The following is a 27,159-nucleotide window of genomic DNA, read 5'->3' as shown; positions in this document are numbered from 1 at the left end:
GAGAAACAAATGTAATGAAACAAGAAATGTTTTCATAATCATGGTTATGATCATAATCATAACTTTTTAGTCATCACAGTAAGTCTCTGAGTCAGCGTGTACTCACGAAAGGAGATTGTATTGCTTGTGACCTAATATTTGACTTTAATTAAACCCAAAATAATACAATAATTAAAGCAGACAGCTGAAAAGCAGACAAACTAGCTCAACTCAACCTACAGGTTCATCTTATTGAAACACCTTTTTTTATTTATCATCTCTCTACTTGTGTGGAAATCACACACACAACAGCTGACCCATGACACTTAGCGGCCTGCTAAGAAAATTCTTTCTTACTCACACCTATTATGTTTATGATTGCTATAAGAGCAGGTGATAGAGACAGGTGTGCTTTCATCTGTTTATACGGGCTAATAAAAAATACATGAGACTTTGAAAAAACACAAAGTAGTATTTAAACATACACACACAACTACTATCCACAAATAAAACTTGCGTATGTGTGTCAGGGCTAGATGTGCATAGAGTTAGTATAAAAGTCTAAATAAAGTACTACAGAGTGGCGGAACGAAACAGAAAAAAAAGAAGAGCAGGAAGAGACAGAGTGACAGGAAGAAAGAAAGAGAGAGGGAAGAGAAAAGGAGAGCAAAAGAGATGGGGGCAGTGACAAATTAACCCTTTCTTTCCCAGAATCATTGGCTTACTCATTTAAAAACTCAAATGACTCTCACTGGGAAAGTACCAGAAAGGAGGTTATACGCATGATGCTTATAGTGTTAAAATGAATTTCATTCTAGAGAAATTGAATTAGCCTTGTCAAGTGTAGCTAGTCCTGACAATGGTGCAAGTGCAAATGTGGTCTGGTCATACCAGTCACAATAGGCCTCATGGGGCTTTGTGTTGGGTGTAAATAGTGCTTGTGTAACATGCACACATAAAAACAGATTATGTCCAATGACTTTAAACATGTCATTTACACCTCCTGTTAAAACTTACATGAAGTCTGAGCTCTTTAACAATGCAAGTCAAAAGTTACATGAACACTAAAAATGTCTGGGTTCTTTTTTAACCCAGTCTGCTGGGTTAATGTGTTCTGCCTGTTGGGTTATTTTCAAAGTGTTGGGTTAGTTTTGTGTGTAACCCACTAATACGTTATATTTCACTGACAGTAGAAATAATGCACTACAAACTACACACAGCCTGCTAGGTCATATAACTCACTGGTTTGAAATGTAAAACTGCATCGGTTTGTCAACGGTCATTTTTGTCTTCTGTCCTGAGAGAAAACGTGAATAACTTTGTAAATAACTTAAGTTTGAATTTACTTTTATATGAAAAATAATCTGTAGTTTCAGCGTTTTTAGTAAGTTTACCGTTTCTTAAATTCGGTTGAACTGCAGACGAGACGCGGCCATATTGAACTATCATCTCCCGAGTGTAGCGACAACAGCAGCGACGTTTCGTAACTTTACAGACTAGGTTTAAAATCGGCAGCCACCGCCGTACTTACAGTGTGCATCTCCGTTGATCATAATGGGATCGATGTTTGACGGAAGGTGAGATGTCCGACAGAGGAAACAAGCTGTTTTTTTATTTATTTAACATCACTTTGCAAAAACGGATATTGTCATGGTACTGAATACAGTTCATACAGTGTTTTCTTCTTGCCAGATCATGCCAGAAGCGCACTGGATCTATTGCTCCTGTCACTTCCTGTTTTAATGAACTTGCCATCAAATAAAATTATTTGATCTAGACAGTTCTTGTGTTGTTTGTTTGATGTCCATTCATTGCCTAAATTGTTTATCAATTGTTTTTATATAAATTATTTTAAATTATTTATATTGATATTCACTAAAGATATAATATTTGCTGCAATAAAAAAAATGGAAATAATATCCATGTATAAGGAAAAATTACCCTATTATATTGGGTTGATCTTTGCAAACCAACTTGCTGGGTTCTGTCCAATTTTTACATAGGCCTGGGTTGCCAATTAGGTTGTTTTTAACCCAGCCATTTGTGAACCTTTCCTGCAAGAAAAAAACAAATGGATTATGATAACCATTTATGAGGTCAAATTAGCCCAGCTTTTATTCAAAATTGGCTGACATTTGGGTTAAAATGTACAGCCCATTTTGCCCATATTTACCAAGAGCTGGGTTGCCAATTGAGGGTTTATTTTAGCCCAGCCATTTGTAGTGTAACTTTGTAACCTCAAAATGACTGTTGGTCCACAAATATAGTGATACAAATATTAATAATTAAAAGGCTTTCATCAAGGTCTGAGGTTCAAGTGCCTTGCAGTGTTGTAAATACCTTAATGTGACCCCTGACCTTTGGTTGTTTAGCTTCTTCTCAGTAACATGGCCTCCACATGCTTTTCAAACAGAAACACCTCTGGACACGCGCACACACACACACAAACACAAACACACACACACACACACACAAACAAACACAACAATCTGCAAACCGATGTGTAGAAACCATCCACAAGGAATTATTCTCCCAGGTAAATAGGTAAATGTTCAAAATATTGAACAAAGAGTGCGTCAGGTGACCAATCAAGCAGCCAATCACATTACAGTGTTCCTTTAAATCTTTGGGTTGACTTTGCATTGCAAATGAGTTCATACAAGTATGCAAATTCAAAATGACATAGACTCATGAACTTTCGTGGCCTCACACCCTCGCGCTATTTTTTTCCCAGTCTTATCACATCTCTGCACTAGTGTTTTTTCTCTCTCTCTTTCTCTGTAAACTAGCCCTGTTCATCAGTTAGTTAGAGATCAGTTTCTGCAGGGTTATTTCTGATTAAACGATGACGGCAATCCTTAAGCGCCCTCATGTGGTTCTTTAAATCATTTTTGTTCATGAAGGTTGTCCTCGAGTACAGAACCTCCATGAAACAATCTGTATTTACTCTATACTTATTATTATTATACATGCAGTTAAGTGTTCATATTAAAATGGAATGAGTATGTACTTTTATTTGTACATTAAAAATCAATTACTATTACAGACTACACAAGAGTATTTACGTGAATAAAAACAGGGAAAATCTTAAAAGATGATCCATCCAAAAACAAAAAAAATATACGTTGCAATATATACTCAATATAATATACTCAATATTTAAAAAAAAAAAAAATGCTACATTCTATTGCTAATAAAAAACTGCTGATGAGTGCATGGAAGAGAAAGAATACACATTTTGTTAGGGTAAAAATCAGTTTTTTATTCATTTTGTCAAGTTTTAGTAGTAGGCCTACACTAACAAATTATCATGATTAAAAGGTAACAACGCAAACTTAATCTTGTACCATTTTGACAAAACTCACACTTTAGATTAGGGTCCAAATCTCACTATTTACTAACTATTAACTACGACTTTTGCCTTAAACTCCGAATTACTGCTTATTAAAGTTAGTACGGTTGTTGCTAAATTTAGGTATTGGGTAGGATTAGGAATTTAGAATAAGGTCATGCAGAATAAAGGCATTATGTGCTTTATAAGTCGGCCTACTAATAAACAGCCGAAATCCTAGTAAGCATGCTAATAAGCAACTAGTTAATGGTGAGAATTGGACCATAAATGAAAGTGTTACCCAAAACTACCATTTTTAAATATAATACAAAATGTCCCCAAATGCTTCAGCCATCTTACATTGCTCAAATCTTTAGGAGGAAAGCAAAGAGCCACCTACAAGTTGGAGCTAACGGATGTAGCAGGCCACATGCAGGGTTATCATTAATCACAGGGCCTAGGAAAAACATATATCCTTTCTGGTTTTGAGAAAAACACATTTCCATTGACACTTTTTATTTGTGGTATTTATGTGCTGCTTCTTCTTGAGCCACTCCTTTGTTGCCTGGTCGGTATGTTTTGGGTCATTGTCATGCTGGAAGACCCATTCACGACCCATCTTCAGTGTTCTGGCTGAAGGAAGGAGGTTCTTGTCCAAGATTTTACGGTACATGGCCCTGTCCATCAGCCCCTCAATATGATGAAGTCGTCCTGCACCCTTAGCAGAGGAACGGCCCAAAAGCATGATGTTTCCACCGCCGTGCTTGATGGTGTTCTTGGGGTCATAGCCAGCATTTCTCTTCCTCCAAACACAGCGAATTGAGTTGATCTGAGTCTCATCTGACCACAGCACTTTCTCCCAAGCCTTCTCAGAATCATTTAGATGTTCATTGGCAAACTTCAGACTGGCCTGTAATATACCTTCTTGAGCAGGGGGACCTTGCGGGTGCTGCAGGATTTCAATCCATTGCGGTGTTGTGTGTTACCAATGGTTTGCTTGGTGACTGTGGTCCCAACTGCGTTGAGATAATTAACAAGTTCCTCCCGTGCAGTTCTGGGCTGATCCCTCACCTTTCTCAAGATCATCCTTTACCCCATGAGGCCAGATCTTTTACAGATTCTGTGGACAGTTGTCTTTTATACACATTATGAGCCGACATTAGGAGTACTTTCTTAAAGTGACAGGACTAATCTGTTTCACATGGGCACATAACCAATCTGTGAGAGGCAGAACTCTTGCTGGTTGGTTCACTTAATTCACTCGATCAAATGCTAATCAATTTATAACCTTTATAAAATGTGTTTTTTTCTGGATTTTTTTTATTGATATTCTGTCTCTATCCGTTAAAATAAACCTACCATAAAAATGATAGACCCTTCATTTATTTTTAAGTGGGCAAACTTACAAAATCATCAGGGGATCAAATAATTATTTTCTCCACTATGTTTTATATATATATATATATATATATATATATATATATATATATATATATATATATATATATATATACATAGGCTTTGTGTTATGAAAGTACTATCATATTCAAGACAAAGCTTAACACATAACACTTAACACATAACACACTCAAAAAGGGCATTAAGTGGAAAAAATGCATTAAAACCACTGATAGTTACATGCATATTTATTTATTTTTTGGTATAAAAACACTGAATGTATAGCTCTGTTGTGTACCTTTGACCCTGACCTAACAACTTCCTCAAACCAGTATGTGTTTACACTATTGTTTTCAGGCCCCGTGTGTGTGGGTGGATGCTTGTTTGATGGAATAATTGTATCGTGTTGTGTCTGTTAACCACATCCTTCCAATCACTAAAGGTTATCATGGAGAGGATATGCTGGTCTACCGAGACAGGAAATGGTTACACGCTGAAAATCAGATTGATCCTTTGCTTCCGTCAGACATGTTTTGATGTTAGCCTGACAGGAGGATGTTCAGAGTGGAATATTGTAGTGTAAAGTCTCACCCCCTCTGCTATATCTGGCATATGCTTTCTATTTTTGTTTATCTTCAGAAATGCACCTGGTCTAATGAGAAACTTGTGGACTAAATTTAATGCCCCCACGTTTCCGTAACACATGTTTGTTTGTTGTTAAGTTTGACAGAATTTGGCAGGAGGAGGAGGATGATGATGAACCTACCATAAAAATGATTGACCCTTCATTTCTTTTTAAGTGGGCAAACGGAGGGCAGGGGATCAAATAATTATTTTCTCCACTGTGTATATATACATGTATATGTATATCAATTGTTGATTTATGAGCATTCCTAAACGAGATAAGCAATTAAAATTCTTAAAATAAATTATTCAAAATATTAAAATAATGTACAGTTAGCCAATCTTGATCACAACATATATCCTTTCAGGGCGATACAAGACTCAGTCGGGTTTATTTTGCAATTAATGGCTGCCCGCTTACATTACACATCTTGCTAATTATTATCCCTGTAACAATATTACAGTAATATTACTACTAAAGTCCTTTAAAGGTAATTTTCACCATAGTCGAAAACTGAGACGCAAATTAGTACCAATTACATTTTTATGAAACGAGAGATTGCAAGTCCAAGGTTTGTATGGAAGCTTATTTCTGCCCGGGATTAAAAATAAACAACTTTTTAATCTCACAAGAAAAAAAAAGTCAATTGTGAGAGAGGGAAAAAAAGAGCATACACAGATATTATAAAGACACAAGGAAAAAGAAAACAACGCAACAAAAGTCAATTGTCAGCTGACCATTTTTATCATTTGTTCCCTTGCAGAAAAATAGGTTTAATAAAAGAGATGTTAAAACAGTACAGATTTTAGTTGCCTGGATGAGAGATGTACTTATTATATACAACGTTGCCATGGATTACGGTGAATATTAGGAAATATTATTCTGCTAATGGTGTGATTGACCAGTCAGAATCAAATATTCCAGAGACCTGTGTAATAAACTAGTTTATGTAATAGCACATACTTGGCGGATGGAAGACAACATTTTGAAAGGCATCTAACTTGTTTATTGCTTCTGATAGTGATACTGCATAAACAGTTTGTAGGAGAGGATGAAAATACAGCAGACAGATGGAATTATTAGCAAAATAGGTACCATTTTGTTTTGAGAACTGTGGTTTGTCCAACTAGGCTTTAAATAAAAAAAAAAAGTACAAAAATAGGCATTGCATAGATCAAACCATATTTATATACCAAATTTGTGGCTGAAAGAAACTTAGTGTAGAGTTTTTAGCATATCATGACATAATTACAACCATCCTGTATCAATACCTGATTTAGTCATTCAGAAGTCCTTTGTATATAATATTTACAAATAAAAATAAGCATGTAAAATAATTACAATGCCTGCGTAAAAATCTCAAAAACATGCACAGTGTTGGTGTTTTCAGATGGAGGCCCGTGTGATAAATTCAGAGAGAAAGGGGAAAAGGAAAAAAGAGACCAACATTGAAAATAAATCTTTCCGTCACATCAGTCCATGACAGCTTTGATTCTGGAAGACTTTAAGGTTAAGGGTAAAAGGTGAATGCGTCCCTGGCTGCGTCTGGTGTGATGGAGAATCTGTAAACCAATACGACACTAAAGTCACAACAGCACACAATGCATTTTCATTAAACTGCATTCTCGACTAGATTTTACAGCAAAATGCCAAGGGTTCTGTCCAAGTATTGTGTAATAGTGCTTACACCAACACAAGTGTAGGAAAGAGTTGGAAAATTGACAAATCTCCTCATTTACTGAAGCTCACCAATGTTTCAGAAATACATACCGGTACTAAGATCTGAGCATTAAAGAGCTTAATTTAATCATTAGTGCTCATAAACTGCTATTAAAGTGATAGTTCACCCTAAAATTAAAATTCTTTCATCATTTACCCACCCTCAAGTTGTTTCAACCCTGTATGGATTTATTTCTTCTGCTGAACACAGAATACCTTGACTTCCATAGTAGGGGAAAAAATACTGTAATTCAGTCAGGTTTGGAACAACTTGAGGGTGAGTAAATGATGACAGAATTTTCATTTTTGGGTGAACTATCACTTTTATAGGAAATCATTTTTGTTCAGAATTAAACTTTTTAGATTCTGCCAATCAATGCTGATGCGCCGGCTGTTGCACTGCGATGAAATGTTGCCCTCTGCTGGTCTAAATGTAACACTATTAAGTTTCTGGACACACATACTTCCCCTAGTGGTTCAACATGTACTGCTATTATTGCACTCAAAAATACAGCATCAATCCTGCTCCCTGCTACCCTGGAAATCCAGAGTTCTCGCGAGAGCACAAGTTGAATTTGCTCAGCGAGTTACTCTGGTGACGAGTAGGCCTAATGATGCTCATTAAATATGCCCTTGTATCTGAGCTGCACCAATCACATCGGGTTATCTGATATAGCCAGGCGGGCCAGAGGCAAGATGACGACAGCGCTGCGACGTCGAAGTCATTAATAAACATTGCCAGATGGCTATGGATGAACACCAGTTGTTTGAAACGGCTTTGGGTGCTACAATGAAAGATTTAGACTAGCCTTTTTCTCTAAAAGAGGAACAGAAGACTGCGCTCGAATCGTTCCTTTCCGTCACTCTGGATACGTCACACACAACATTGTTGTGATTGGTCGTAGTGTTAGCCAATTGCGTGCAGTGAGATTTTCAAATGCATACTTGGCGCCACCCCTCGCGCTGGCCGATTTTCATTAGTCGACACCAGACCATTAATCTTTCAGATTTAAGTCTGGATTTCCAGGCTAGCTCCCTGCTAGTTTAGCATCAATTTCTCAAGTTGGGTAACTATTATTATTATTATTTTCTGGCACTCAGAAACTCCAATCCCACCTCCACAAACCTGAAATAAATGTGCTCATCTATAATCTGAGGAGTTTACTACTCGGAAGCGACAGCAATGATTGCGTGTACATGCACAACAACACACAGATGCAAGACTACAAGAAAACCGCAGGTTCTCTTTTGTTGACAAAAGCCGGTTTACAAGTGCTTCTCATTACAAACAATTTTGGGAAGATGGTCAGCGCATACAGCTTTCCCAAATGCACACAATAAGTGACCCAAACTCAGAGCAGATGCAAATATGAATTAGCGTCTGGCAGCATTTACTGTGAACAGACTAGGTTTGAGCCATTGAAAACAATGGATCATGAGACGCTTGTGTGTAAAAGAACACAGTGCCGCACTTCACTCTGAAACACACACCAAATTGAATTATTTAAAACGCAGATTTTGCATTTTGTTTTTACCCTAAACCGTTATTAACTTATCGGTTAAAAGCTGCGTTTAAGTGATTTACATGAACTTACAACTTGTCAAGTTATTAAGCATAATCGGTGTAAGATTGTGCACGTAAATGCATTCAATAGGCACAATGGCACTTTGGATGACACCTTGCGGTTTGATTGGTTGGCTTACACATTATTATATTTCGTCCATATTGTTAACTTGACACACTGTGCGTTATGTTGACCAAACTGTACTAGTGATGTAACAGCTAATGATACCATCTGACAAATATCTCATTTCATCCTCCCCCTGTACCACCAAACACTCAGCTGTTTTATATATCGAGTAAATGTTAGAGGAAAAGAGGAAGACCACCTACCCGGGGAGTGTCTGGACTGCTAAAAGGAGAGGGCTCAGCTGAGCGGTTCTCTTTACCAAACGAATCGTCTCTCTTTCTGTGTGCAAACTTCCTTTTCAGTGCTTCGGCGATGAGAGTTGCAGGGTCAGATGAATATGCTACGCCTTTACTCTTCCGACTCCTTACTGGAGTTCCACCTGGAGATCTACAAATACAAACCCACGTTCAGTACTGAGCTTCAAACTTAGACGTGCTTCGAATTTGAATCCGCTAGATTCATACCTCTCGACAGAACGCAGTTTGACCTGATTCAGGTCTCGCAGCACCTCTAACATGGAGGGCAGGGCAGCAGGCGCTGTACCCGGAGACGGATCACACTGTGCAAGCTTTCCCCTTTTTGCTGCCTGTCTTTGTCGAATCACCTCCGACACGGACCCCTCCGTGCAGATGGCCATAGCCGGAGGAGGAAGTGGGGGTGGAGGTGGTGGCGGAGGACAGACAGGAGTGGAAGTGAGGATAGGAATAGGTAGAGTAGAGCATGGAGTGCCAGGATCAGTTGGAAGAACAGCACGTCCTGAGAGACACATGAGCAATTGATATAAAAAGGTATCAGTGTTATACATTAAAGTTTATTAAAAATTTTATCATTTTATTTAGTCCCTGACATCCACTAATATTAATCAATTCATTCAGGCATGCAATTAGCTAAGGACAAACACAACATTTTCCCCATTCAATCCAACTATACAATATTATCATTATCAATAGAAGCAATATTTTTATTTTATTACAAGGTATCAAAGTGATGCATTAAAGGGGTTATATATGATCATTTTTTTTGTCATTTTATTTTTCCTCTGCGTTCCACTAGTCAAATTATTATTTGCTCCAAAAACAGTCAAGTTAGACTCTCTACCCCTTAATTATTTTTTGCTGTTGTTTTAAGAAACGCCCCATTCATATGTGAAATGAGCAATGGAGCTATGCTACTTCCATGCAATGGGATGCAAGATTTCTAACGGGGTTAAATGTAGTTTTAACTGCTCTATCCTATCTATCTATCAATTTTTGTAATGCCTGAATGACATCGTCTCAGTCACGGATTCACATAATCAAGATCAGCCTGAAATTATTTTGTTGTTACTTGTTTTTGCCATAGTATTGCAAGTTCGACTATTTTAATAATCAAATTAATACAAAAATACTTTAAACAATTACTATATTTATAAAATAAAAATTAAAATTAAATAAATTATTATGAATAGATTTCAGAGCAACTTTCATGCTAAATTAAAATGCTAAAAAGCACATAAAGACGCTGGATACTAAAATAATTAATTTTTTACCCCTCCTTAACTATTGTTTTTATTGATGAAAATACAGTTCTTAAAACTCTTGGAATCACAAAATTAATTGTTGTTAATTAATTTGATGAATCGATATTAGTTTCTGTTAATAAGCATCTTTGTTACAAATACAGTAGACAAAACCGAAATTATCTATTCGGGGGTCCTTCGAATATTGTATTGGACCTTTGAATCAAAAAGGTTGAGAACCTACACACAGCTAATTTCCAACTTTGGACCCCCTTAAGCACTATAAACAGAAAAAATTACAATCTTATCTCAGTGAATTTAGGTTTGTGGCTAAAAATATAACTGGTAGCCACCACAGATAGCCTTTTTATTTTATGAGATTTTTGCATTTACAACTAACAATCTGTCAATCACAGCATTGGCATACAGCATACGCTACCTGCCGAAACTGTGACTATCATGGCGATCTGTGCTCGTAGTTTCTGCAGTTCCTCTTCCAGAGCTGAGATCTTCTGCAGGGCTTCCGGCTGAGTGTCCTGCTCCTGCACCCTGCCTCTCCTCTGAGCCGGAACAGACACGGACAGCGAACGTTCACACCCCAATGACGGAATCTCAAAACCTTTTTGTACACAGTGATTCCTCAGAGGGACGGCAGTTCTGTTAAAAACATGGAAAGGCATGATGACACTGAACTTTCTCCACTAAACAAAACTTATGGCATACACACTCTTGTGAAGACCAGAATCCATCAAGAAATCTCATAAAAGGCTAAACTTATATTCAGAACTAAATTTAGCACTCATACAGAGACCGTCGGTGAGCTATTAATAAACACCTTTGTATTTATATACAGCTGCTGATGTGTGACTACCTGAATTTAGTGTGGCTGTCTCCTTCATCCTCCACCAGCCAAAGCACATCCGCTAATGTAGGAATGGCTGGCGTATCCACTGACACATCAATATACCCTTGTCTATTGAATGTCTGCAGAGGAATCTAGAAACAAAGAATCAGAACTCATTAGTGAAGGTGCACTAAAGTCATTCAAAGCCTTTAGCATGCTAAGAGACTTTATTAACAATTTATACCAACTGAACACATCACATGCATGTAATGTCCTGGCTTGTACCTATACCTTATGCTTGTCTTAAGAAATGAGCAAGCAGCCAGCCAGCAAAAGAATTATACTTTATGTTATACATTTTTCTCTAATATACAAAAACTGTTTATTTAATTTTAATAATAGCTAAACAGCACCTTTGGGATAAAAAAAACAACAACTATCAAATATATACACTATTAAAAATTGGGTTTAGTAATTTAAAATAAAAAGAAATTAAATAAAATATAAATGAGATGGAAAAAAAATGAAAACAGAAAAAAATCAAAGCAAGAGAAATTTAAGAAATGACAAAAGCACTTAACCCAAAAATCTAAAACTGAAATAAGGATGAAAATTAAAAATATAAATAATTATTAAAATAATAATAATAATAATACTAAAATCAAACTGATAGGATTATTGATAGATTATTGAATTACCTTTTTCTAAACGTTCTCAAAATAAGAAAAAAATTATTACTGATTGAATCTTTAATAACACATAACAGAACACACATTTTCTCAAAGACAGTAACGTTACCTGGAACCGCAGCCGTGGGTGAGGAAGGAGAGGAAGGTTTGTCCCAATCATACGGACTATGCTGCGATATTGTCCACAATGTGTACTGTCCCATCCTGGAACCAACTGCAACAACAGTGTTCGAGATGTAACGTTACTGATAAAAAGCTGCATTAATAACTTACATTTAAAGAGCATGTTCAAATCACGTTTACTGAGTTGTTTTTGCAAATAGTCACACACTAAATGAATTATCATATTTACCATTTCAGGTGGCACTCCAAAATATTCCAAGACACATCTCAGCAGATCAACGATGTCTTCCAGCAGAGACATTGACAGTATCCCTGTATTTTCCACGCTGGATTTCTGCTGACAGATACACCAACGGAACCAACACACACTGCAGCAAACTTCTCCACGTGACCTGGGGGATCAAATCAGCTGCATTCCATCAAAACGCCGTTAAAACGTTCAACGTTAGTAGAAACAACGAGGAAAAAACTAACGACATAGCCTATATGTAAAAGAAGCGTAATCTACTAACGTTACAGCACTAATTATATCAGCATCAGCCACTGTCCTACCACTGAGTGCGTCAGAACAAAAGCGTGTGTCAAATATATACGTTAATCTGCGCGTTAATCTAATTAACACAGCTATGCATTGTATTATTAATAAAATAGCGTTTATATTTACAAAGATACGCGTATTATTCACTTTACCTCTTCCCTGTATCACGCCTTCCGTGCAGGTAAACTCAAATAAAGCTCTTTGCTTGAGAGCGTTTGTGATTGGTCTGGAGAGGAGGGTAAAAGCCTGTAGCCAATCAGCTTGAACGATTTAGAAACGTCGTCAGCGCATTCGACCAATCATTTTGTTTGAACAGAAGCAGTGGGAAGTTTTGTTTTTTTGTGTGCGCGACTGTGTGCTGTTAAAAGTAACGGCAGTGGTGAGTACACTGTAATTTTATAGTTTCATAATCAACATATGGCACAAAGTATGACATATAAGAAGGTTAAAATGAATAAACATTGACTTTCTTTCAAATACACAGATGTAAATTGCGGCAAAACTAGAATCGGAATTCCAGCTATGTAAGTTAGCTATCATGCTAACAGCTTAACAGATTGTCTCGAAGTTTCTTCAGCTTTTGTGCTCTAATTACCTCTTTTTTGTTAACTCTTTAATACCATTTGTGACCAAATTACTTTTGAGAAGGACTTATATGTATTTTACACATGGTTGAAAATGCAGAAAATACAATTGTGTCAATGGTCACATGACCGAAGCTGTTGCCCTTTCTGAAAGATGTTTGTCAAAGCTCTATAGAATAAAACATGGTTTAATACGCCCACAGCCACCATATTTAGTGCATATACGATTTAAAGGGTATTTTATTAATGTACTATTAAAATAGGTTTGTCTCATATAAGTTATGATCACAATACATACAAATCAGTGAGAAAACAAAGGGATCAATTTTTAATAAATGAAAGGCAATCTATGTTATCAGATGTTTCATATTATTTGATTTCTTCATATCCCTTGGTGTTTTAGGTATCCGCTAAAATGATGGACGCATTATCAGTAGTCACACAGCTGCGGGACTTGGCATCAGAACCTCAGAATCGGGAGGCGATTGTTCAGGACCAGGGTTGCCTTCCAGGACTAGTCCTGTTTCTAGACCATAAAGACTCTAAAGTGCTTTTTGCCACCCTTCAGGTACACTGATTTGTCAATGCACAAAACTTTGTTTATTAAAGCGGATCAATTATGCTTTTTTTATTTTCTACTTTCTTTAGTGTGTAATGATGAGCATGAAAAAGGTCTACAAAGTCACTCCAAAGAGAGTTATTTTCTATATCAGTAAGTGTGGTTTCTGAACTCCATGAAACCCCATTGATTGTAGTCTTGAGTTTTCTTCCAGGAATGTACATGTCACGATATCACTCATTTGAACAATTCCCACCCAAGGGATACACAGAAAAAGGGATGAGGCCTGGTTTAGTTGCATTATTAGGGCGTTGAAACTTGGTTATTGTAAGGGGTGTGACAACCAATCACAACACACTGGTCCAGCAGACCAATCAGAGCAAATTGTGCTTTTTGGAAGGTGGTGCGTCATAGAGACCAGAACAAAACAGAGTGTTACTGATAGATTGGGACAAGAGGTGCTGCAAAAATAAAATGCTTATCTTTTTTTAACAGTCTAGCATAAAAACCCTATTCTAGTAGAGCCCAAAAGGGTGTTATATGGCCTCTCTTAAAAAAGTACTAGCCTAACCTCTCTTGCTATGTCTCCTCAGACTTTGCGGTACCTGGCTGAAGCGCCTCGCAACATCAACACTATGAAAAATGAGCTTGGCATGATGGTTAGCCTGGAGACACTGATGGAGAGGTGTTTTTTATTTTTTATTTAATTTACTGGTAGATTAAGTGATCTAAGATCTATTTTTAATATCTTGAAACTGCCATAAAATCTAATTTGACTAATTACTTTTCATTGTATTACTGTGCACAATCCATCAATTCTCCTTATTCTTAAAATCTTGTTTTAATGATGTTTTATATCCCCCCCTCCCCCTCCCCCTCCCCCTTGTACTGTTTGAAGGCCTGACATGACGACTGATATTACAGACCTTGCAAAAGAGGTATATGGAGTGTTGAGTGCTCAAACACAGAGACAGGCTTGTCCAGAGCAAAAGAAGAAGAACAACAAACCACAGTTCTTCATCAACAGCTCCAACAAGAAAGCAAAATCAGTGACCCTGCACATACAAGGCTTGGATGGGGCAGTATGTAATATATCTTGCTTTTGGCTAATCGTACCTGGATCGTAAACAGTTTCTCTCTTATTTATGCACATTACTGGGTGAAATCACATGTGGTATTGTGTTGACAGGATCAGAGAGGTGTCTGTGAAGAAGCCCTTTTGAGAGTCAAAGGTGTAATCAGCTTCACATTCCAGATGGCGCTGAAGAGATGTACTGTACGCATCCGTGCTGACCTGCCCACCGAGGTACATATAGCTCAGGACATTATATTCTTCTTTCTGTGAGGAGAGAGTCAACTAATAAAAGCAACTTTGTTGTCATTATGTGCATGAAAAACTAATAAGCAAATGTCTTTTGTTCAGAGTCTGGCCACTGCTATTGCTGCCACAGAAGGGCTTTCAGTTAAACAGGTGGTGAAAAATGAAAATGGAGAAGAGGTGGGTGTTGCTGTTGCTTTAAGTATGTACTTAAATATGTTTTACATTGAGAATGATGATCCATGGCTCAACAATATCCTGCTGCTAAACTGGTCGGGTCAAATGTTTACGTGTACATTTTTAAAATGTAATAAAAAAAATAGAAAAGATAATTAAATATTATATAATTAGTTATAAATGCTAATTATTACATTAAAATAAAAAAGATTAATAAATCATATAATTAATTATAAATGTTAAATAATCATTTGTGTATTAATGCAAATTTTAATTCATAAGGTACATGTTTACATGCCTTGACATGCTTTTCATTGTCATCATTAAATTAGATATACATACCGGTAATTAATATAAATAACCTTTTAATGTTTATATTTGATTACATTAAAAATTTAATTTTAAAAAAAGTAATAAAAAATATACCAATTGTATTTACATTTTTTTTTTTTCAAAAGTTAAAACATAGTTTGTTCGATTTATTGGGTTGGCTTGATCAATTACAATAATAGCTGAAAGTTATACAGCTGTAATATAACTGCTATAAATTCATAAACCCTTCCTGGAAAACAGTGGAATACAGTAATTTGAACTAGCCACTATCTATCTGTGTGTGTAATATATATATATTATATAAAATATTATTATTAGTATGATATTATTTATTACTTACCGGTACATGGCTGTACTATGGTTACAGGTTCTCATTCCACTCAGCACCTCTGGCTCAAAGGTGGAAGAAAATGCCCACCTGCCAGATTACCTGCCAGAGGAAGAGAGTCCAGAGAAAGAGCTTGACCGTGCAGTGTCTCGCACTGGTGCTAAACAAGACAGCGGTGGCAGCTGGCTGAACTCAGCAGCCAGTTTCCTCACTAAAACCTTCTACTGGTAAAGCTCGAGTTTCACAGGCTTTTCCTGTCTGAGTTTGGACCTCAACATTAAGGAAGATTGGCTTAGAAGAGCAACTCGCACCACTGTCAGAGCACTAGGCAAGGTCGAGGAACTGACTGAACTGCTTCTACAAGCAACAAAAGGTTTCGTTCAGTTTGAGCGCAACCTTCCACACAAAGCATCAGCTTCCACCTGATGTATGAGATCTCGGCCACATCACGACTCGGCATTGAAAACTGTAGATGTTGAGGTCATGTTGTACATTATATTATGTTAATGAAAACATGTCTTTCCTCCCTCTTAGGGATCAGAAATTTTCCGTTTCTGCTGTCAAGTTTGTCTGTATTTTCTGTCCACCTGATTTCTTGTAAATATTTCCATTTTGGTGTGTTAGAAGGAGGAAAATATCTGTCCCAAGTCTAATCTAAAATAGAAACAATTGAAAAACAGATTAAATGCATGTTTGATGCTGTTTTGTGTAAAATAAAGGTTTGGAAGGAAAAATTCTGCTGATTTTTGTGATGACTTAATTAAAATGTAAGTGTTCGCTCTCATGAAAATGGTGATTGAATACAGATGCCCACACCAAATAACAAGCAGTCTTTCATTTATTTGTAATAAGGTTTATTGATACAACCATAAAGTTTTACAGGATAAAGAATAACACATTTTCTAAATAAATGTTAAATATTCAATCAAATGACACACATTTATTAAAGTCTATGACACAGGTTTAACAACTGTACAGTTGAAATAGTGTGTTAGTGTCTGAGCACAACTTGGTGATTCTTGTGAATATAAATATAGATATTGACCATGTTAGACAGCAGTGCAACAATCAACTTGTAACATTTGTGATTCGCACAAATATTTCAACTTATTAGTCTTATTTAAAGGTTTTAACTTACTTAGTTTCTGAAACTCCTGCTAATATCTTAAATATCAATACTGTCTGTAGACAACATTTTATGAAGCAATGCCAATTTCTGCTCAGTATTTCATACCAGCATATAATAGCGTAATATATATACATGTATATATGAACAATATAAATAACGGATTTAAAAAATAATACATCTGAAAATGTCATATAAATGACTAATCATAAGAAGTGGTCATCAGTGGTCAGGTATGGCAGTATTCTGCTACTTTCATCAAATCTTGATGAAAACTAATACAAGCTGGAAAGAAAAAAGGGTTTATTTATTACATTCAACATCCCACAAGCAATGCTCAACAAATGCAAATATATAGTTTTGAGTATTTTGTATAACACACTGTAGCTGTTATGCGGTTTCAGGTGTTCATAAATTCATAACTACTGCAAATAGCCTCCGTCACAAGGAACTACTTACACGAGTTTCTCTAGTTTACTCTCTGGATCCTCCAGTAGAACAGATAGCGGCCTCACGGCTGAATCTGTGAGATTGTTTTCACTCAGGTCCAGCTCTCTTAAAAGTGAGTGCTTAGATCTCAGTGCAGAGGATAAAATAGTGCAACCTTCCCCTGTGATCCCACAGTTGGATAGCCTATAGAAACGTATTAGTTAAGTGCAAACAATATTTTAGGCATAGATCATTAATAAAAAAAAGTCAAATACAATCTTCATGTATTTGAGAGAAAAATCACAAATGAACTTCGATGAAAGAAACCTTTTGGATGTAGAGTTACCTCAAAATGTCCAGCTGACAATGTGGATTTTCCAATCCAGCACAAAGGATTGTAATTCCCAGATCTTGTAGATTATTTACTCCCAAATTCAGTTCTCTAAGACTTGAGGATTTTTCTACTAGAGTTGCAGCCAGTGAATCACAGCAGTCCACAGTTAAACCACACTGGCTCAAACTAGGGAAAACAATGATAGAGAGATGTTATTTATCTTTTTTTTTTAAATCATTGTGTATCTCACTGTTTAGAAGTTTGGGGTCGGTAAGATTTTTATTGTTATTACAATTTAATGTTTTCTGTTTGAATATATTTTTTTCAGGATTTTTTTTTTTCTTTAAATTTGATTTAATTTATTTAAATTTCTTTATCTATTTATTTATTTTTTTGTCACTTTTGATTAATTTAACGCATCCTAGTTGAATAAAAACATTCAGTTCTTTAAAAAAATTGAGAGTATTTGTAGAAAACATACTCTAATTTCACAATGTTGCCGCTGTGATTCCTCAGGACAGGAGAGAGGAGCCTCATCCCTGCGTCGGTGAGCTCATTATTGCTCAGGTCCAGCTCCATCAGATGAGAGGGGTTTGAGTTTAGAGCAGCGGCGAGGACAGCACAACCTTCCTTTGTGACCCCACTGTCTCCTAAACTGTTATGTAAGACGTTTAATGTTAAAACATTTACAATTCAACAGTCACAATTCAGCATCTAAACAAAGAAGACCCACTGCAACTGACATCATAATCAAAAAAGCACACCTAAGACCAGTGTTGGGGAAAGTTACTTAAAAATAACCACAATATTGTAATCCTGGCTTAATCTAAACCCTGTTTGTGAAACCGAGCCTTAGAATATCGTTATATTCTGACCGCTTAGAATATTGCCTGACCGCTAGAAATATGTATATATATAACAAATATTTGTTTTGTTACCTTTTTACAATTTGTCTGTTTATAAATGCAAATTTATTTAACTGAAAAGTAATGTGCATTACTTTAAGAAACTAACTCAAGTATTAATGTGTACATTAATAAAGTAGTGCATTACTTGTTACATCAAAAAATGTATCTGATTATGTAATGCACATTACTTTTAATGTGTACCCTTAGACTGAAATTGTATGCACAGCTACCTTGCAAGCACTATAATGAAAGTCTCAATGCTGGGTTCTGCTCACCGTAACGTCTCCAGCCTACAGTTGGAGTTCTTCACTACTTCAGCAAGTCTTGATACACCAAAATCCTTTATGTGGTTCTGTCTCAAGTCCAGCTCTCTCAGAGGACCCGGGTTAGAAACGAAGGCTGAGGCCAAATCAGCGACACCCACCTCTGTGATCTCACACAATGCCAACCTGAAAAGACAAGAATTGCTTAAAGTGTTCGCTGTGTGTATTTAAATGTAGATTTGAAACCCTTACCTCAAAATCTCTATTTTACAATGAGGGCTTCCAAGTCCATTTGAGAGCATTTTAACTCCTTCATCATATATTGCGTTGCCGCTCAGGTCTAAAGCTTTCAGAGTTGAGAAGCTGGACCTCAGAGCTGAAGCCAAAGACTGACAGGATTTCACAGTGAGCAAACCGTAACTTAGCCTACAGGTGGAACAAATAGACATTTGAATTAGCGATTAGTATTTATAATAGCACACCGCTCGCTCAAATATGTTGGGTCGGGAAGATTATTAAAATATTTTTTAAAAGAAGTCTCTTATTCTCACTAAGGCTGTATTTATTTGATCAAAAATACAGTAAAGACAGTAATGTTGTGAAATAGTATTATAATTGAATTAAACGTTTTCTATTTTAATATATTTTAAAATGTAATTTATTCCTGTGATGCAAAGCTGAATTTTCAGCATCATTACTCCAGTCTTCAGTGTCACATGATCCTTCAGAAATCATTCTAATATGTTGATTTACTGCTCAAAAAACATTTATCATTATTTTCAACATTGAAAACAGTCATGCTAGTATTTTTAAAATATATATATATATTTCAGGATTCTTTGATGAACAGTAAGCATTTATTTGATATATTTTTTTGTCATTTTTGATCAATTTAATGCACCCAAAAGTATTAATTTCTTTTTCTTTTCTTTGTATCTTACCGACCTCAAAATTTTGAACAGAATATATGTATATGAAAAAAACATTTCATTAACAAAAAGTACCAAAGAGTTTCAAGTCGGGAAAGAGGATGTTGCATTACAGCTGAAAGCTTCTCCACTCCATCATCTCCTGGGTTATTCCAGTGCAGGTCAAGCTCTCTTAAGTGAGATGGGTTGGACTGTAGAGCTGAGGTTATTGCAAAGATGCCTTTAGGTGTAACTCTGCAATCCTTGAGCCTATGAATAATGCAATGACATGTGATCATAATAAGGACCAAACTCATTCTACATTTGTTATTGATGCCTTCCCATGAACTGAAGTGGGGGGGAGGAAGGATGTTTACCTCAGTATCTCAAGTTTACAGTGCTGATGCCTCAGGTAATTGGCCAAGATCTTAATTCCTGTTTCTCTCAGACTGTTTTCACTCAGGTCCAGCACCCTAAGGTTTGGGAGATTTGGGAGCAGTCCTGATTCCAGAACCGAGCAGCCGCTTGTGGTGATTCTGCAGTATGAGAGCCTGAGGAAACAGTAACACATCACATCATAAATCTTTCAAGAGCAAGTGGTACTAAATATGAATTCACACAATATAAAAAATCATTGTCTTGAGGACATTACAAATTATTCTGATGGGCCCAGACACTGCAATGATTTTGGAAACTGGAATTCATCCAGAATAGAGCTGAGAGTAAACTCTTACTCGCAGCTGAAAACATTATTATCCAAAATATTTAATAAACAGAATATTTACAATACATTTCTGCTTGTCTGTGTTTTCGGGTTCCAGGCTGTAGTGTACATTAGTGGTGGGGATTTTTGAGTCACTCTTTAAGCAGATTATAATACGATACATTGAAGTGGCAACATGACTTAGAAAGTCTGTAAAGAATTCAACCAACCGATTCGTTCTGAGTGAATCGTTGAATCACTCATTCAAATGATTAGTTCAAAAACGCTTCATACCGAAACGAAGCACCACCGTGTAAGAACTGTCAATATTATGTCTAAAATGCGATACTCAATAACAGTAATAATAACAACAACAATCATCATCATCATCATCTTTTAAGGTTTCATGTTTTCACATCACATTTAAATCTAATGTAATTCAAAACAAATGTTAATTAATCATTTTTTTGAACTTTTACTCAGCAAGGACACCAATTGACCAATATAAAGACATTTATAATGTTACTAAAGATTTCAAATAGAATATGTTCTTTTGAACTTTCTATTCATCAAAGAATCCTGATTTTTTTTAAATCAAGGTTTCCAAAAAACAGCATATTAAAATAATTACTGAAGGATCATGTGACACTAAAGACTGGAGTAATGAGGTTGAAAATTCAGCTTCACCATCACAGGAATACATCCCATTTTAAAATATATAAAAATGGAAAACTATTTTAAATTATAATAATTATAATATTTCACAATATTACTGTTTTTACTGTATTTTCTTTTCAAAAACATTTAAGAACTTTTGAACAGTAGTATGTATCTAGACTATCTTCATAATGTATCTACACACACACACACACACACGCACACACACACACACACACACACACACACACACACACACACACACACACACACACACACACACACACACACACACACACACACACACACACACACACACACACACACATATATATACACACAGACACATGGCCAAAAGCTTTACCTCAGTTCCTGTAAATTGCACAGTGTGTTTTCCAGTCCGGCTGTCAGAAGCTCCAGTCCTTTGTCTCCTATGGAGTTATTGCACAGATCTAGCACTCGTACATTTGAAGAGCTGGAACCAACAGTGGAGGCAAGAGCTCTACAGCATCTCATAGTAAGTCCACAATTATCCAGTCTGGAATATAATGTAGATATAATAAATAAAAACCAAACACACTACACAAACACACTACATGTGACCTCAATCACACTATTAGGATAACTTTTAAATATGAAACGTCAAAACAAGAACTCACAGAGCTGATTCTGAAGCTTTGACAACCGGCAACAATCTGGTAAGGCCTTCATCTGACCTGATGTACTTCTTCAAGTCAAACACATCCAGCTTCTCTTCTGATGTCAATAACACAAAAACTAGGGCAGACCACTGTGCAGGGGAGAGTTTAGAAAAATGCCCAGAGTTCAGGAAGCGCTGGACTTCCTTGACCAGGGAGAGTTCATTCAGTTCATTGAGACAGTAGAACAGATTTATGGACTTTTCTAGCAAGGACGTCTCCTCTATCATCCTCTTGATATATTCGACGGTATCCTCAATGCTCTGACAGGCTCTGCTACCAGATTGAGAGAGCAAGCCTTGTAAAAGGGTCTGATTGGACTCCAATGAAAGGCCCAGAAGGAAGCGGAGGAAAAGATCCAGGTGTCCATTCTCGCTCTGTATAGCCTTGTCAATGGCACACTTATGCAACTCAAACAAGGTGGTCTCTTGATGCTCTTCATTATCAAGAATGATGTTGTGGTGGACTTTAAACATGACATACACATACATGGCTGCCAAAAACTCCTGAATGCTCAGATGGATGAAACAGTACACTTTGTTCTCAGTTATTGCAGACTCCTCTCTGAAGATCTGTGAGCAAACACCTGAGTACACCACGGCTTCCTTCACATCAATCCCACAAGCCATCAGGTCTTCCTCATAGAATATCAGATTGCCCCTTTTTAGCTGTTGGTAGGCTAGTTTACCCAGCTTTAAAATCATGTCTTCATCCTCCAGGCCTGGGTTGTAATCTTTAGTGTATCTCATGTTTTTCGCTTTGGTTTGCATGAGAAGAAAGTGTGTGTACATTTGAGTGAGAGTCTTTGGAATTTCTCCATCTTCCGCTTCATTGAACATTCTCTCTAGCACCGTAACAGAGAGCCAACAGAAGACTGGTATATGACACATGATGTACAGACTTCTTGACGACTTTAAGTGTGCAATGATATGTCCAGAGAGGTGTTCATCGTTGATTTTCTTGTTGAGGTATTCTTCTTTCTGCGGGTCAGTAAACCCTCGAACTTCAGTCACCAGGTCAATATACCCAAGAGGGATTTGACTGGCTGCTGCTGGTCGAGAAGTTATCCAGAGGAGGGCATCAGGAAGCAGTGTGTTATTGATGAGATTGGTTAACAAAACGTCAATAGAGGCTGGCAGAGTTGGGTTACTCAACTTTGCATTGTTGTGGAAATCCAAAGGAAAGCGGCATTCATCTAGACCGTCAAAGATAAAGAGAACTTTTTGCTTTTTGTCACCAACTCCAAAGCCCGTTTCCATTTTGAAGTGTTGGAGAAGCTCAATCAAGCTATACTGGTTTTCTTTCATCAGGTTCAGCTCTCGAAACGGAAGTGGGTACACAAACTCGATATCCTGATTAGTGTTGCTCTCGGCCCAGTCCAGTATGAATTTCTGCACCGAGACCGTTTTCCCAATGCCTGCAACTCCCTTAGTCAGCACACATTTGATGGGTCTGTTTTTTTCAGGGGAGTGTTTAAAAATGTCATTGCATTTGACTGGAATGTCTACTGTGGTTTTTCTCCTCGACGCCATCTCAATCTGTCTCACTTCATGTTCTTTGTTGACATTCTCACTTTCCCCTTCAGTGATGTAAAGCTCTGTGAAGATGTCATTCAGGAATGTGGGATCTGATTGTTTGGACATGTCATTGTGAATGCATTGAAATTTGAATTTCAGTCTTGATTTATAGTCTTGTTGGCACTCCATGGCTGAATTGGACTGTACTGTAGAGTCAGGAATATTGTTCTTGTGATACCTGTAAGAAATATATTGACAATGAAATGACTGAACTCTCACACAGAGAACATTACTGTCCAAAAAAAACAACAACTATAATACTTTTATTAATCAAAGACCTTCATACCTTCGTACTGAATAGAGAGGTTCCCTTTTCAAATCAATTGGATCCAGCATAGAACTGGTACTTTTTAAAGAAACATGGCTTGGCTGATTTCGTGAAACCATCCTTGAATGAGAGAATTTTTTTTTTTAGAAATCTGTTTATTCAATCATTTATCTCATACATGCTTAAAAAAAAAAAAAACATTTTACCACACTTTTCTCACCATGGAGTCCCAGGATATGGAATGCTTAAATCCGTCAGATTCATTAAAAATTCAGTTCACCGGTCCACACTTTTTCTTCAGTTAAACTTCATGTCCAATGGTTCAACAGCTTGCATCTGAAAAAAGAAAAAAACATATATATATATGTATGATTATTTTTCTTTTCTGGGAAAGTGGACAAAACTTTGACATTTTAAGAACTATCAATATACAAGAACATTAAACAAGACACGCCTGGACACAATCAGTGAGTGATTAGTGAACAAACGCATGATATGGACTACAAACAAGAATTTCAAAATGTAAGACTGAACAAAAGTGAGACAGGAAAAAGATAAGAACAAAAACCCATAATGTTGCAAATACATTATGTATCACAACCACTTATTTTAATAACCCATTTGAGCGTTTATTAAGAAATTTTTATCAAATCTAAGTAAGTTTGTTCAAAAGAATATACAGTCATGGCCAAAATTGTTGGCACCCCTGGTAAATATGATCAAAACTGGCTGTAAAAAATAAATCTGCATTGTTTATCCTTTTGATCTTTCATTCAAAAAAATTGCCAAAATTCTAACCTTTCATTGAAGCAAGAGAATTGAAAGTGGGGCTAAATCACATTATGAAATAAATGTTTTTCTCCAAAACACGTTGGCCACAATTATTGGCACCCTTTTATTAAATACTTTTTGCAACCTCCTTTTGCCAAGATAACAGCTCTAAATTTTCTCCTATAATGCCTGATGAGTTTGGAGAACACCTGACTAGAGATCAGAGACCATTCCTCCATACAGAATCTCTCCAGATCCTGCAGATTCCCAGATCCATGTTGGTGCTTCTTCTCTTCAGTTCAGCCCACTCATTTTCTATAGGGTTCAGGCCAGGGACTGGGATGGCCATTGCAGATCTTGGTTTTGTGCTCAGTGACCCATTTTTGTTTTGATTTTGATATTTGTTTTTGGATCACTGTCCTGTTGGAAGATCCAAACATGGCCCGTTATAAGATTTCTAGCCCCGGCTGTTAGGTTTCGATTTTTTATCTGTTGGTATTTGATCCAATCCATGATGCCATGTATCTGAACAAGATGTCCAGGACCTCTGGCAGAAAATTAGGCCCACAGCAGTAAAGATACAGCAGAGTATTTCATTTTACACATGGGGTACTTTTTTATCCCTGTGTGCACCAAACCCATCTTAAGTGTTTGCTGCCAAAAAAGCTATTTTTTTGTTTCATCTGACCATAGAACCCGTCCCGTTTGAAGTGCCAGTAGTGTCAGGTACTTTTCAAACGTTCTATGGACAGAGGAACCAAAAAAATAGCTTTTTGGGCAGCAAACACTTAAGATGGGTTTGGTGCACACAGGGATAAAAAAGTATCCCATGTGTAAAATGAAATACTCTGCTGTATCTTTACTGTTGTGGGCCTAATTTTCTGCCAGAGGTCCTGGACATCTTGTTCAGATACATGGCATCATGGATTGGATCAAATACCAACAGATAAAAAATCGAAACCTAACAGCCAGGGCTAGAAATCTTATAACGGGCCATGTTTGGATCTTCCAAAAGGACAGTGATCCAAAAACAAATATCAAAATCAAAACAAAAATAGGTCACTGAGCACAAAACCAAGATCTGCAATGGCCATCCCAGTCCCTGGCCTGAACCCTATAGAAAATGAGTGGGCTGAACTGAAGAGAAGAAGCACCAACATGGATCTGGGAATCTGAAGGATCTGGAGAGATTCTGTATGGAGGAATGGTCTCTGATCTCTAGTCAGGTGTTCTCCAAACTCATCAGGCATTATAGGAGAAAATTTAGAGCTGTTATCTTGGCAAAAGGAGGTTGCAAAAAGTATTTAATAAAAGGGTGCCAATAATTGTGGCCAACGTGTTTTGGAGAAAAACATTTATTTCATAATGTGATTTAGCCCCACTTTCAATTCTCTTGCTTCAATGAAAGGTTAGAATTTTGGCAATTTTTTTGAATGAAAGATCAAAAGGATAAACAATACAGATTTATTTTTTACAGCCAGTTTTGATCATATTTACCAGGGGTGCCAACAATTTTGGCCATGACTGTATGAAGTAATGTAGAGGACTTTATCTTAATCTAGAAATGGTGTAATATGAACATTAATGTTGCAATTTACAAAATGCAACAAAAGAATGAGGAACCATAAGTATAGTTGGCTAAACTAGTTGCGTACATTCGTGCAGGGTTATGTTTGAAAAAAGTGGTTCTTTGTTTTGTGGCTAAATTGTATACACCATTTTACAAGTAACCTCATGTCACACAACAGTAGCCTTGCGTGCACATACACATATGGTTTTGTGGTAAGTGCTGAGATTGTATTATTAATTATTTTTAAGCACATTTCAAAAACACGAGCATATACTGTGTGTGTGTGTGTGTGTGTGTACACTTGATGCCATGGGATTTTGAGGACATCACATGCAAAAATCATCACCAGTGCTTAAAAAAGCATTGTTGCATCATACATCCCTTTTGAACTACTCATAAAATGACATTAACAAAAAGAAGGGTGTTGGTCTCAAATTACCCTCAAATTTCTTTAGTTTTATATATTTCGTTGTATGTGTAAGTTTTGCTAAGAAATATGCCACTGTGTAATTTAAGTTAAAATGATGACAACACCAGTAAACACTTTTTTTTAACTGACACACACCCAGTTAAAGTAAAAAAAAAAAGTTTTGTACAGTCACTTCTTTTGCCATTGTAAGAGAGTATAATTAAAGAACGCCTGCCTTCTAATTTTGTGCATTCTAAGCAAGTTTAATAAGTTGTTGTTGTTGTTGTTATTACTACTACTAGGCTACTGTCTGGACTGAGTAAAAGAGTCTAAAGAGACTTAATGAGAGATAAATTGAACACTAAACAAAGTCATCTAATTATAAAAAATACAGAAATTAAAGATGAAAGTAGATAAGTAGGCTATTAGGATTTAAAAAGCATTCAAGCATGTGGTAATCCACTGTAATGACAGTTTATTATAAATAGCTAACTGTCAACCTTCATCGATTGTAAAGCTGAAATAGGCTACCTTTTAAAAGTTAAAGTCTAATTTACGTATTTCTAAGAAACTATATGTGTACTTACGAACAAGCCGGTGTGTGTAGCCCATAGGTGTAGCCTATGTCCAAATGTCCTCAATACTACTTTCGCTTCAATGATTTCACTCCTGTCAGTCAATGATCACGTGGTCAAAAAGGGGCGGGTTCTCGTTTAGAACATAATGGTTGAAGTAGGCCTACTTGCACTGTTTTTTAAAATATATTTCTAAAAAAAAAAAAAAACATACAATAAATAACATGAT

The 27,159-nt window shown here is 36.5% G+C and overlaps 3 protein-coding genes across 7 annotated transcripts; 1 reads left to right on the top strand and 2 right to left on the bottom strand.

Annotated features, from left to right (window-relative positions):
* Positions 1-5,666: 5,666 nt before the first annotated feature.
* mtfr2 (mitochondrial fission regulator 2) lies at positions 5,667-12,669 on the bottom strand. 5 transcript variants are annotated; one of them, XM_079589237.1, is made up of 8 exons: positions 12,588-12,669; positions 12,127-12,289; positions 11,884-11,988; positions 11,113-11,237; positions 10,681-10,898; positions 9,208-9,499; positions 8,947-9,130; positions 5,667-6,895 (listed from the first exon to the last, which is right to left on the bottom strand). In XM_079589237.1, the coding sequence occupies exons 2-8, from the start codon at positions 12,196-12,198 to the stop codon at positions 6,806-6,808; spliced, it is 1,086 nt and encodes a 361-aa protein (XP_079445363.1). In that variant the 5' UTR covers positions 12,199-12,289; positions 12,588-12,669; the 3' UTR covers positions 5,667-6,805. The 5 variants fall into 5 exon arrangements, with proteins under 5 accessions (XP_079445363.1, XP_079445364.1, XP_079445367.1 ...); XM_079589238.1 differs by having other exon boundaries at positions 5,701-6,895; positions 12,562-12,601; XM_079589241.1 differs by having other exon boundaries at positions 5,701-6,895; positions 12,127-12,306; positions 12,562-12,598.
* Positions 12,670-12,710: 41 nt separating this feature from the next.
* On the top strand, positions 12,711-16,619 carry armc1l (armadillo repeat containing 1, like). Its single transcript, XM_079589242.1, has 7 exons — positions 12,711-12,814; positions 13,423-13,587; positions 14,172-14,263; positions 14,477-14,660; positions 14,768-14,884; positions 15,002-15,076; positions 15,774-16,619. The coding sequence occupies exons 2-7, from the start codon at positions 13,435-13,437 to the stop codon at positions 15,963-15,965; spliced, it is 813 nt and encodes a 270-aa protein (XP_079445368.1). The 5' UTR covers positions 12,711-12,814; positions 13,423-13,434; the 3' UTR covers positions 15,966-16,619.
* nlrp12l (NLR family pyrin domain containing 12-like) lies at positions 16,556-27,020 on the bottom strand. The gene is made up of 13 exons (XM_079589221.1): positions 26,943-27,020; positions 23,826-23,941; positions 23,624-23,725; positions 21,722-23,515; positions 21,427-21,600; positions 20,080-20,253; positions 19,799-19,972; positions 19,047-19,220; positions 18,807-18,980; positions 18,105-18,278; positions 17,636-17,809; positions 17,320-17,493; positions 16,556-17,145 (listed from the first exon to the last, which is right to left on the bottom strand). The coding sequence occupies exons 2-13, from the start codon at positions 23,867-23,869 to the stop codon at positions 17,136-17,138; spliced, it is 3,342 nt and encodes a 1,113-aa protein (XP_079445347.1). The 5' UTR covers positions 23,870-23,941; positions 26,943-27,020; the 3' UTR covers positions 16,556-17,135.
* Positions 27,021-27,159: the final 139 nt, after the last annotated feature.

Source organism: Phoxinus phoxinus (genome assembly GCF_949152265.1).
Source record: "Phoxinus phoxinus genome assembly, chromosome: 18".
NCBI classification, from domain to species: Eukaryota; Metazoa; Chordata; class Actinopteri; order Cypriniformes; family Leuciscidae; genus Phoxinus; species Phoxinus phoxinus.
This window is presented reverse-complemented; position numbering and strand designations above follow the sequence as displayed.